Raw genomic sequence first — 11,806 nt, 5'->3', positions numbered from 1 at the left:
AGCTCCATGATGGCCTGGCTGGCTGCTGCTCCTTATTGACCTGAGGCAGAGCAAGTGTTCCCATAGTGACTTCCACTCAGCACCTTCCTCCCAGCCCTGTTTTTCTTTGTCTCCTGTCTTCCTGAACCTGATGCATCTCCTCCCTGCAAGCAGCCAAGCCCATTCCCTTTGTTTAACCCTGAGTATCACGTGAAGAGCAAGTGCTGCTCTCCCACGTGCCTGGAGCATTCCTGGCAGGCTTTGACAGGGGAGCTGGACTCTGACACTTTGCACCAAGGCTTTGCGGAGCACTGGAGCACCCTTGTTGTACCTGTGGTCTCTGGCCAGGCGCTTCCTGCTCCCCTCTCCCTCTCTCCTGCTGCCTGCTCCATTGTTTGCCTGGAACAATTGAAATACAGGGTTTCCATAGAGCAAGGAGCACTCACAATAGCTGCTGCTTTGCAGTTTGGAGCAAATCCATTATTCACCTGAGCAGTGTTTACAGCAGAGTTTGCTGGGTCTGATCAGCCCAGCAGTGGAGGAGCTGTTGGATGTGAGAACCTGGATGAGAGCACAGGTTGTTCTGTGGCAGACCCAGCTGCCTGCCTGGGCTGTGCCTCCTCACACAGATGTTTTTCAGGTACCTCCTGCCCTTTCTGAACCCCTGGCCTTCTCTTCCTCAGCCTGGTGTAGCAAATGCCTGAAAACAGCAGTTTTGGCAGGCTTGCCCAGCCCAGAGCTGGACCATGGTGTGAGTTCAGGTCTTGACCAGCAGCTGACTGTTTTTGTGTCTGACCATGCAGTGCCAACACCAGAGCCCTCCCTGCAGAAACCCTCCTCCTGCTGTCAAATCTCAAATGTCTGTGGGAACCTGAGATCTTGTACTTGCTGTTTTTAACCTCTGCCAGATCCAAGAGCCTCTGGAGGCTGGCAGGCGCCGGGCACTGTTTTTGTACATAAGCAAAGCTCTGCTGACTTGTGTTTCATGCAGTGTTGAGTCTGCTGGATACACACCCTGACATTCACCAGAAGGAGCTGGATTCCATCTTCCTGGATCTGTTTCTGACACTGCAGCAGTCTGATATGAATTTCTTTCTTGAGGAGAGTGTGTGGAATTCATGCTGAGCTGTAAAACATGTTTTATTACAGCTGATGCCAGGGCGAGGCAATTCACCCAGAACAGTCACAGGGAAAGCCAGGAGAGGGGAGGGGGAGCTTTGCCTGCAGCTTTACTGAGCTTTAGTGTGCAGGAGCTGAAATCCTCCCTGAGCTGATGCTTTTGTGCCAACCAGAGCCTAAAGAAAAGGGGTAAGATTGCCCAAGGGTCTGGGATAAAGCCACATCCTGTTCTCCAGAGGCTCTGGGAATGCCTCTGCATGGCCCCCACCAAAAGAGGCCTTTCTGGGCTTTGCTGTCAGCCTGTTGCCCCAGGAAAGCTGCACCAGATCAGGGCTGGGGGCCAGATGCAGCCAGAGATGAGATGAAATATCCCACTCCCTCCTGGTCTCTCCATGAGCAGCGCCAGTAGCTGACTGCATTGTTTCTACCCCAATATTCCCTGGCTGCAGCTGGAGGAAGGAATGAGGGTAGGAGGCTGCTGGGGGCTGAGAGCTGAGCTTGGTGATATCTGTGCAGTGAGGAGGAGCTGGAGGTGGTGATTCCCTGGGGGAACAGGTAAATTCTGCTGCTCCCAGGTGGGGAATCAAGACCCTCATTTCCCTTAAAGGGAAACCTGAGCCAGCTGGTCCCCGTTCCCTAAACCCAGCCTCCCACTCAGCCTGGCTGTAAGCATTCCCTCACTGTCTGCCCTCTCTGCACAGGGGCTGAATGTGGGGAGCCAGAGCTGCTTTGGGAGCAGCAGCACGTTCTTCCCTGAGCACCCCTTCCTCAGGGGGGGAGCCTCCAGGCTGAGCTGTGTCCAACCCTGTGCAGCACCAGGGGAGGGCTCCGTGTGCTCCCTGCCTTTTTATGGTCAGGAATGTGTTTGCAACACGTTAATTAAGAGCGACCATGGTGGCCAGCACAGCCTGACCCTCTCACAGCTGAGCCCTTCATGCCCCTCTGAGAGCTGAGAGTGGAGCCTGGAGTCGTGCTGAGACCATGGCAAGGGGCCACGGATGGGGCTGAACCCCCTCTGCCTCCCCTTTTGCTTCCCCCAAGGCTCTTGTGGGGTCTGGCACCCTTCCCTCACCTCCTGCTCTGCCCTGACACAGGGAATGTGTCTCTAACACCCAAGGTTTTGGGGCCAGAGCCCCATTTCTCCCTTATTTTTTAGCTGCCTGGCGCCCATGCTGGGGGCTGTGCCAGGGTCTGGGAGTGCTATCTGCTGCCTCCTCAGACTGGGGAGCAAATTTGGCAGAGTAAATATTTGAAAACAAACCCACAAACCAAAATAACTTCTCTAACCTAGTGATAAATCTGTGTGGAAAGCTCACACTAACTGAGGTTGCAGCCAAGTGTCTCTCATCTCCCTTCTCCCACTCTTGGCTTGATGGGAGCTCAGTTTGGCCTATTCATTTTTCATTTCCAGTTAAATACGCCTTTATTAAATTTTAACTGGAACATAGGGACTTGCAGTGCTCTTAATTTAAGATAAAACCTCCCAAGGGAATGGACCAGGAGCCCATTTCTCTCAGCTGGGAGCATGTTGAGTGTCAGCAGATCCGGATGCTCTTGTCTTTTCCATCTGGGCCTGAGATGCTCTGTTATTTGAGGGGGAAAGTAGCTTCTAAATATGGTTTTGTGCTGGCAGCACAACCTCGTGTTTGCCCTTGGGGGGCTCATCAAGGCACGGGCTGGGTGTGAGGGTGATGGTTTCCTCCTCAGACGAGCAGGGACAATGTCAGATAAGGAGGGAGCTTTTTTCTCTAATTCTGAATTTGCTGTAAACAGTGTAATGATCTGATTCCCTCTTACAGCCTGCAGCCAAGTGAGGGTCAATTGATGGGTGAGCATCCATAAAATGAGGAGGGGTGTTGGATGTGGCACAACACAGAGCCCTGACCTTGCAGTCTGACCATCACCCAGCCCCTCTGCCCCTGCAGAGGGTGAGAGCAGCCATGTGAGCCATGTGCATGTCAGAGGGGATTTGGGGGTGCTGGGGGCAGCAGGGAGGTGCAGCCCCCAGGCTGGGAGCCGTGCAGAGCCTGCCCCCAGCCCACTGTCACCCTTTGGGACCTCATGCTGACCAGTGACCCGAAATGAGCAGGGGCCAGTGGTGCCCACGGCCTGGGAGAGGGGCACAGTGATGCTCTGGGCTGGCAGCTGAGGTAGGGGTGTCCTGGGACGTGTCTTCAGAGTGGTCATGGTGTGGCTGGGCAGCTCTAGAGCAGTTAGCAGGGCAGGGCAGGGTCAGCCAGGGCTTGGGAGGCTGGGGTGGGGTGGATGGGGGAGCAGAATCAGTGTCTCTGACAGGGGACATGGGGATATTGCACCCCCTGCCATGCCAGCACAGGGACCTGTGCCCTTGGGCAGTGCACAGGTGCTGGGCCAACATCTCCATCCCCAAGGTGAGCTGATAACTGCCCAGGAGAGTGGATTGAACCCCTCAGTGTGTGTGGGATCCATGGAGGCAGATCCTGTGGCTCTCAGAGCAGAGGTAGATGAGGGCACGAGGAAAGTGAGGCTTTTAGCTGTGTTTGTGCAGCTGCTTCAATGTTTTCCCTGGCTGTGAAGAGTTGAGATTTATCCCTGTGAGCAGGGAGATAAATGCAGATGTAATTAATGGAGCTGCTTATACACTGCTCCCTGTAACTTATGCTGGGAACAGGACTAGACTAAATATCACCATCACTGATAGGAGGAGGTGGCCAATTTATGACCCTCTCTGTGGGGAGAGGAAGATCTGGTTATAATAACACTCAGCAGGGGAAAAGAAATGTTTTATAGTCAAAAACTTCTTAAGAAAAAAAAGGCCAAGCACTGGGGCTGGGTGGAGGAGAGCTCTGTTAGGACCAGACCCCCAGGGAGAGCCTGGACAGAAATACCCACCCAGCCCTGGGGAGCTCTGCTGTGGGGATTCACAACAGTGAAATCTGTGCAGACAGGCTCAGAGCCTCTGTAATGGCAGTTTACAGAGACCTGACCTTCATGGGGCTGTTGGGGTTCACAGCTGGGAATTGTAGGGATGCACAGCACAGCTCATCCTGCACTTTGGCCACCACCTCTGGCTGTGCTCTGCCACGGGTTTTTCAAAAGGGTGACCTGATCCTAGTCCCGTGATGCTCTTCTGGTAAACAAAAGGAAGGAATTCTTTCCCCCGTGGAGCCTTTGCAGGGTTAAAAGGTGGGAGGGTAAATCGCAGCAGCACTCAGAGGGTGCAGTGACATTCCCGTGCCTCAGTGCCCCCCTCCAGGGGCATCACCCACATCCTCCATCCCCCCTCAGCTTCCCTGCATCCAGCAGGGCCCACCACCCCCCAGCCTCTCCTTCCCTACAGCTGTGGGGCTTCCCAAAGGAGCTGGACACGGCAGTGGGGTGGAGGGGCTTTATTTATTTCCGGGCTGGCTGGGCACCCCCAGCTCTCACACAGCCCTGGCTGTGTCAGTGCCAGTGCCCTGCTTGATTCCACGAGCACCTTGCCTGCTTGAGATGCTGAGCTGTCCCCAGGCTGTGCAAAGGCATTAAAATCCTTCCTCTACCATGGGTGCATGGCTGTGCTTCCCTGGCAAACAACCTCCCTCCCCTTGGTCCTTGGTGACCTTCTGTGCTTCGCTCCTGGATTTTCCTACCTGAGCTGGGTTTGTGCCAGTGCTGCCCCGGGATACAGCTCCTAAACCAGGACACAAACAAACCAAGACTTTCCAAATGCCCCTAAAAGTGCTTCCAGAAGCTCCAGATGCTGTGCTGGTTGGAGGGGCCAGAGCTTTTCACAGGCTCTGGGTGTAGATGCAACAGGGAGTAAGTCCATCCATGACAGAGGAGCAGGTGCTTACACATGGCAGTGGATCTTTGGCTTTGATCTCTCTGCTCTCAACAAGTGCTTGGTGGAAGCAAATCCTGTCCTTGGTTAGTTCATGGCTGAGTTAGTATCAGCAGTATCACAGTTGTGATATCTGGGTGCATTTGAATGAAAAGACTTCGACTGCACCCATTTCAACCCAAAACAGAGCCCAGCCCCAGGCCTGCAATGCAAAGCCGTGGGGTGGGAGGGAGCTCTGCTAGCTGACGCTGAAGGTGACAGAGGAGCCCTGTGCTCTGTGCTGCTGGCCCTGCAGCCCTGCCTGCCCCCAGGGCTGTGCGGGGGCCCTGCGGCCGGGCAGGGCTGCGCTCAGCTGGCTCGCCTCGCTGAGCTCTGCCTCCAGCGTGCTGACCGTGTTGGCAGCCTGGGCCACCTGCACCTTGTGCGCCGCCTTCTCGTGCAGGAGGCAGCTGAAGATCTTCTTGAAGCCCTTGCGGAAGTGCTTGGAGACCAGGGCGTAGACGATGGGGTTCACGCAGGAGTTGGCGTAGGAGACGACGTGCGAGAGGATGCGGAGCACGTACGTGGAGTGGTTCAGGGGGAAGTACCCGAACCACACGCAGAGGATGACCAGGTGGTGGGGCAGCCAGCAGAGGCAGAACAGCACAGCCACGATGATGATCATCCTGGTGACCTTCCTCTTGGCCTTCTTGGACTCCGACATGTCCTGGAGAGGGTCCACGGACCGCCACAGGTAGCGGATAGTCCGCACGTAGGTGAGGCTCAGGATGAGCACGGGGATGATGTAGCTGAAGATGAAGGTGCAGATGTCCATGATCTTGCGCTGGGAGATCTCCCAGATGGGGTGGCAGACAGTCAGGTTGGCCAGCTGGAACTCCTGGTAGTAGCTGAGGTAAGGGCCCGAGAAGATGAAGGAGAGGGCCCAGATGAGACAAATGGCCAGGAGGGCGTTCCTGGGTGTCCTCAGCTCCCTGGAGTGCAGGGGGTATCGGATGGCCAAATACCTGCACGGGAGAGGGACAGGGACATGGCTGCAGTCCTGGGGAGGGCACAGAGAGAGCATCGCCAGGAGCAGGTTGGACAGAGGGCAGAAATGATGGATTTGGGCTTTCCAGGGCAGTTAGTCACACAGCTGATTCCCTGGTGCTTCTTAGGGACTCTGTGTAGCACAAAGGACTGAGGAAGACTCTCTCCCTGAGCCTGTCCTGTCACCCTCTGCTCTTGGCAGTGGTTGTGGGGACAGTGGGATGGTCCCATTGTGTCCCTCCCCTAATCCAGGAGACCCTCACTTGACCATCACTGTCAGGCATGGTGGAGCAGTGAGGATACAAAGGCAAGTGCCTGGGATTCCCAGACACAGCATTCCTTGTACTGGCACATGTGCGAGCACATCACCCCTTTTCAGAGCTGTAATTAGCTGGTCCCTTAATTGCACGCAGCTCTGAGGCTTGTGCAAGCCCTGCCTTGCTCAACACATCTGTTCCCTCTGCTCTGTGGGATATGGGGGGAGAGGCAGCCCCCGGGGGTGCTGCCAGCAGCCAGTGCAGTGCTGGGACAGCAGGACACATCCAGCCGGGCTCCAGGGCCTCCCAGGGGACTGGCACATGCACTTCCCACATCCCACCTCACAGGGCTTGGACACTGAGTGGAGCAGCACCAGGAGCTCCCAGCCTCGCGCTTGCTGCAGGGTCATAACTCACCGGCCTTGCAGAGGCAGGGACTGAGGTAAAGCACAGGCAGGAGCACCAGGCTTCCCAGGAAAACCCTCCCTGGAACAGGCTGGGATAACCACTGGGACAAGGGACAGTATGGGAACAGAAAGGGGCTTTTGCTAATACAAGGGGAGGGTGGGAAAAATCAGTGTCTCAGCTCAAAGATCCCCGTGTTTTTTTCTCCTCAAGGTCTGCCTGCTTTGCTGGGGGTTGTTGGGAGGGAAGGGGCTCTCTCTGTACATCCCAGGAAGAGCCAGAGCTGCACAGGGACTGAGCTTTGCTTCTTTCTCATTTCTCATCCCCACTTCACTGCCAGGGCCTGTGGATAAATCCCAGTCCTACAGCTTCAGGGTCTGAAAGCTTCCTCCAGCTGGGCACTGGGGCCAGGGGTCCCCATCCAGCCCTCTGCAGCCCCTCATACTGCGACTTCCTCACACACATCAACTGGGAAATGCTCCTTGATTGCCCCAGGAGCCCCGGGACATCACAGCAGTCAGGATTTAGCCCCAGGGGAATTTTCCCCTTCCCTGTCCCGGTGGGATCCAGAGAAAGGGGAGCCTCAGGATGCAGGCAGCCCCTTGCCCCCTTCCCTTTCCTACCTGTCGAGGGAGACGGTGGCCAGGGTGAAGCTGCTGGCGTACATGGTGAGGTAGATGAAGAAGTGCACGGCCTTGCACATGAAGGGCCCGAACACCCACCCCTCCAGGGTGTAGATGGTAGCTTGGAAGGGGACGCAGAAGAGGATGAAGCAGAGGTCGGCCACCCCCAGGTTGAGGATGAAGAGGTTGGTTGTGTTCTTCACCTGCCCGTTGCGCAGCAGCACGGCCAGCACCAGGCTGTTGCCCACGGTGCCCACGAGGAAGATGATGAAGTACACGAGTGGGATGATGACGGACTCGGGCTGCCAGCCCCCCCCGGAGCCCAGCAGCGAGCCGTTCATGGCCGGGAGTGCACGGCCAGGGCGGGCAGCGGGCGTGGAGAAAGCACCGGGGGCACACGGGGAGAGGGGTGCACAGGGAGATCAGTGTGGGGTGCAGGGAGAGCACGCTGGGGAGCACGGGAAGGAGGGAAAGGGAAAAGGGAAAGGTCAGTGAGGAGCACACCGGGATGCACGGGAAAGGGGTGGATAGGGAAAGATGTGCAGTGGGGAGTGCAGCAGGGATGGAAAGGAAAAGGGGGTGCAGGGAGAGGTCAGCAGGGATTGCAGGGGAAAGGGGGTGCAGGGAGAGGTCAGCAGGGATTGCACAGAAAAGGGGTGCAGGGAGAGGTCAGCAGGGATTGCACGGAAAGGGGGTGCAGGGAGAGGTCAGCAGGGATTGCACGGAAAGGGGGTGCAGGGAGAGGTCAGCAGGGATGGAAAGGAAAAGGGGGTGCAGGGAGAGGTCAGCAGGGATTGCACAGAAAAGGGGGTGCAGGGAGAGGTCAGCAGGGATTGCACGGAAAGGGGGTGCAGGGAGAGGTCAGCAGGGATGCAAAGGGAAAGGGGGTGCAGGGAGAGGTCAGCAGGGATTGCACGGGAAAGGGGGTGCAGGGAGAGCGCACCGGCGAGCACAGAAGGCACACACGGGAAGAGGGGGAGCAAGGAGACTGCAGCGGGGAGCGCACCAGGGACGCACGGGAAGGGGCAGAGCGGCGGCAGGGGAGCCCGGAGAGCGCACGGGAGCGGCGGTGCACGGGCAGCGTGCGGGGGAGCCGGGGGCCCTTCACCTCCTCCGGGCGTGCGGGAGCCCGCGGGCGCTCGGGCGGCTCCGGCGGGGCGGCTGCGGCGCTCTCGGTGCGCCGGCGGAGCGGGGGGGCCCGGGGGGCTCCGGGGCGCGGCTCCCGCCCGGCCCCGGCGACGGCATCCCCACCCCGCTGCCCTCGGGGAGCTCAGGGACCCGGCCCGGGCAGGGTCTGCCCTGGGATGGGGTGAAATGTTAGTGATGTTACCCGTCCGGAGGGGCTGGGGCAGCCGGGCTGGGCACCCCGAAGGGAGCTGGGCACCCCAAAGGGAGCTGGGCACCCCAAAGGGAGGTGTCTGCGGGGGTTTTCTGATCGCCTCCCCCTTCAGCAGTCACTGAAAGAGGGTTTGTTCACCCCCAGGGGCTGCGGGGCTGGTTTTTAGCAATGGGAATCCTCTGACTGCAAATCTCTCCGCATTGTCCAGCGGCAGCGAAATCCTCGCACCGAAACACCGGAGGTGAGCCCAGGTTTTCTGAGAAACTGCATTTCTCCCCACGGCTGGGTTAGGGTTAGAGAGCAGCGGGATACATCGCAGCCAGAACAAATCTTTTTTCGTGCCGTGTCGTCTTCCTGCAAAATTGCCTTTTTGGTCCCGCAGGATGGGAGCCCCGGGAGCGGCCGGAGCAATCGGCTCTCCCAGGACTCTTGGTCTGACCCCACCCCAGCCCGCCTTGTTTTGCTTCTGCGGAGAGAGGAATATTTAATGCTCAATTACTTCTGTAACCAACTCGCTGCGCAGCTTCTCCGCTCTCTCAACGGGCGCTGAGCCCGCGGTGCCGGCAGCTCTGGGGACGCTGCCAGCCCTGTGACACGGCCACCGCAGCACACGGAGCCCTCCCCAGCCCGGCTGCCCTGCCCCACGAACCCCAAAGCCAGCTGGAGGCGACCAGACCCCTCTGGGGTGGGGATGCTGCGGGTTCCCGGCGACATCCCACAGGGAAAAGCCATTAGGAGCAGCACGGCGGAAATTGGGGCTGAGGGAGCTGCTGAGACACAGAACAGCTCTGCCTTGCTCTGCTGGTCCCACACTGGCTGCGTGTCCCCGGCGAGCCACAATGGTGCCACAGCCACGATCCGTGGGGAAGCCGGGCCCCAGGGAGGTTCCACCCTGTGTCCTGACAGCCTGGTGGTGTCTCTGGTCAGCCTGCAGAGAGGCTGGCTCCATCCTGGTGCTGCAGAGTGAGATTATTAAAAAAAAAAACAACAACAACAAAAAAACCCAAACCAACCAAACAAACAAACAAAAAACCCCAACAAAACAAAAAACAAACAAACACAAACAAACAAAACCAAACAAAACAAAAACAAAACAAAAACAAAACAAAAACAAACAAAAACAAACAAACAAAAAACAAACAAAAACAAACAAACAAACAAAAACAAACAAACAAAAAACAAACAAAACCAAAAACAAATAAAACCAACCAACCAAACAAAAACAAACAAACAAAAACAAACAAACAAAAATAAATAAACAAACAAAAATAAACAAACAAACAAAAACAAAACAAACAAAACCAAACAAAAAGAAACAAAACCAAACAAAACCAACCAAACAAAAATAAGCAAACAAACAAAAACAAAACAAAAACAAGCAAACAAAAACAAACAAAAATAAGCAAACAAACAAAAACAAAACAAAAACAAACAAACAAAAAACAAACAAACAAAAACAAACAAACAAAAATAAGCAAACAAACAAAAACAAAACAAAAACAAGCAAACAAAAACAAACAAACAAAAACAAACAAACAAAAATAAATAAACAAACAAAAATAAACAAACAAACAAAAACAAAACAAACAAAACCAAACAAAAAGAAACAAAACCAAACAAAACCAACCAAACAAAAATAAGCAAACAAACAAAAACAAAACAAAAACAAGCAAACAAAAACAAACAAAAATAAGCAAACAAACAAAAACAAAACAAAAACAAACAAACAAAAAACAAACAAACAAAAACAAACAAACAAAAATAAGCAAACAAACAAAAACAAAACAAAAACAAGCAAACAAAAACAAACAAACAAAAACAAACAAACAAAAATAAACAAACAAACAAAAACAAACAAACAAAAATAAGCAAACAAACAAAAACAAAACAAAAACAAACAAACAAAAACAAACAAAAATAAGCAAACAAACAAAAACAAAACAAAAACAAACAAACAAAAAACAAACAAACAAAAACAAACAAACAAAAATAAGCAAACAAACAAAAACAAAACAAAAACAAGCAAACAAAAACAAACAAACAAAAACAAGCAAACAAAAACAAACAAACAAAAAACAAACAAACAAAAAACAAACAAACAAAAATAAGCAAACAAACAAAAACAAAACAAAACCAAACAAAAACAAACAAACAAAAACAAAACAAAAACAAACAAACAAACAAAAACAAAAACAAACAAACAAAAATAAGCAAACAAAAACAAAACAAAAACAAAACAAAAACAAAACAGTACCAAACAAACAAAACCAAACAAAAACAAACAAACAAAAACAAACAAACAAAAACAAACAAAAACAAACAAAACCCCAAACCAACCAACCAAAACCACAACAACAACAACAACAACAAAAAAAAAAAACAAACAGAGAAACCCCAAACAAACAAACAAAACCCAAAAAACAAAAGAAAACAAAAAAACCACCAACAACAACACAAAAAAAAAAAAAAAAGGGAAAGCACTCAATTTCTTCCCAAATAGCAGTAAAAGTCAGGAGTAGCAGGATAAAAATAAATAGCAGCAAAATACATTTTTGTCCTGAGACCCAGAAGGGTTATTTGGGCAGGGGTGAAGGAGGATGATGCAGATCCCCAAAAGCAAGATCCTTTGGCCAAAACCAATAGGAAAAGACCTAAATCGATAGGAAATTGCCAAAATCAATAGGAAAAGGCCTAAACCAGTAGGAAATTGCCAAAACCAATAGGAAAAGGCCAAAACCAATAGGAAAAGGCCTAAATCAATAGGAAATTGCCAAAACCAATAGGAAAAGGCCAAAACCAATAGGAAAAGGCCTAAATCAATAGGAAATTGCCAAAACCAATAGGAAAAGGCCTAAACCAAGAGGAAAAGGCCAAAACCAAGAGGAAAAGGCCTAAACCAAGAGGAAAAGGCACGCTGTGGGGCTGGCAGAGGGATGGGAGTGCCCGTAGCCGTGGGTCTGTGCCCTGCAGCAGCCCCTGTGGCACCAAAGGCAGCTCAGCCTCGCTGCCAGGCTCCCCTGGAGGCTCTGCAGGTTGGTGTGAGCCCCTGGCCCCTGCCCTGGAGGGCAGAGCCAGCTCTGCAGGAGGAGTTCACACACCCAGGCGCTGGCTGATGGTTTTATCCTCCCGTTTCCAGACCCCAGAGGAATCCAGAGGAGCAGCAGAGCTTCCTGCCAGCGTGCCAGAAAGCAGAAATGTCCCTGTGCCGCACCTGGGGGCTGATTTGGGGTCAGCACTGGGGCAGGTGACCCTGGGG

At 53.2% G+C, this 11,806-nt stretch overlaps 1 protein-coding gene across 1 annotated transcript; it reads right to left on the bottom strand.

The window, feature by feature from the left end:
• Window positions 1–4,482: 4,482 nt before the first annotated feature.
• On the bottom strand, window positions 4,483–7,846 carry GALR2 (galanin receptor 2). The gene is made up of 2 exons (XM_064395537.1): window positions 7,212–7,846; window positions 4,483–5,904 (listed from the first exon to the last, which is right to left on the bottom strand). Exons 1-2 carry the CDS (start codon window positions 7,550–7,552, stop codon window positions 5,139–5,141), a joined length of 1,107 nt encoding a protein of 368 aa, XP_064251607.1. The 5' UTR covers window positions 7,553–7,846; the 3' UTR covers window positions 4,483–5,138.
• Window positions 7,847–11,806: the final 3,960 nt, after the last annotated feature.

The sequence above is a fragment of the Passer domesticus genome, chromosome 20 (genome assembly GCF_036417665.1).
Source record: "Passer domesticus isolate bPasDom1 chromosome 20, bPasDom1.hap1, whole genome shotgun sequence".
Lineage (NCBI taxonomy): Eukaryota > Metazoa > Chordata > Aves > Passeriformes > Passeridae > Passer > Passer domesticus.
The sequence above is the reverse complement of the archived record's forward strand: the minus strand, read 5'-3'. Positions and strand labels throughout refer to the sequence as shown.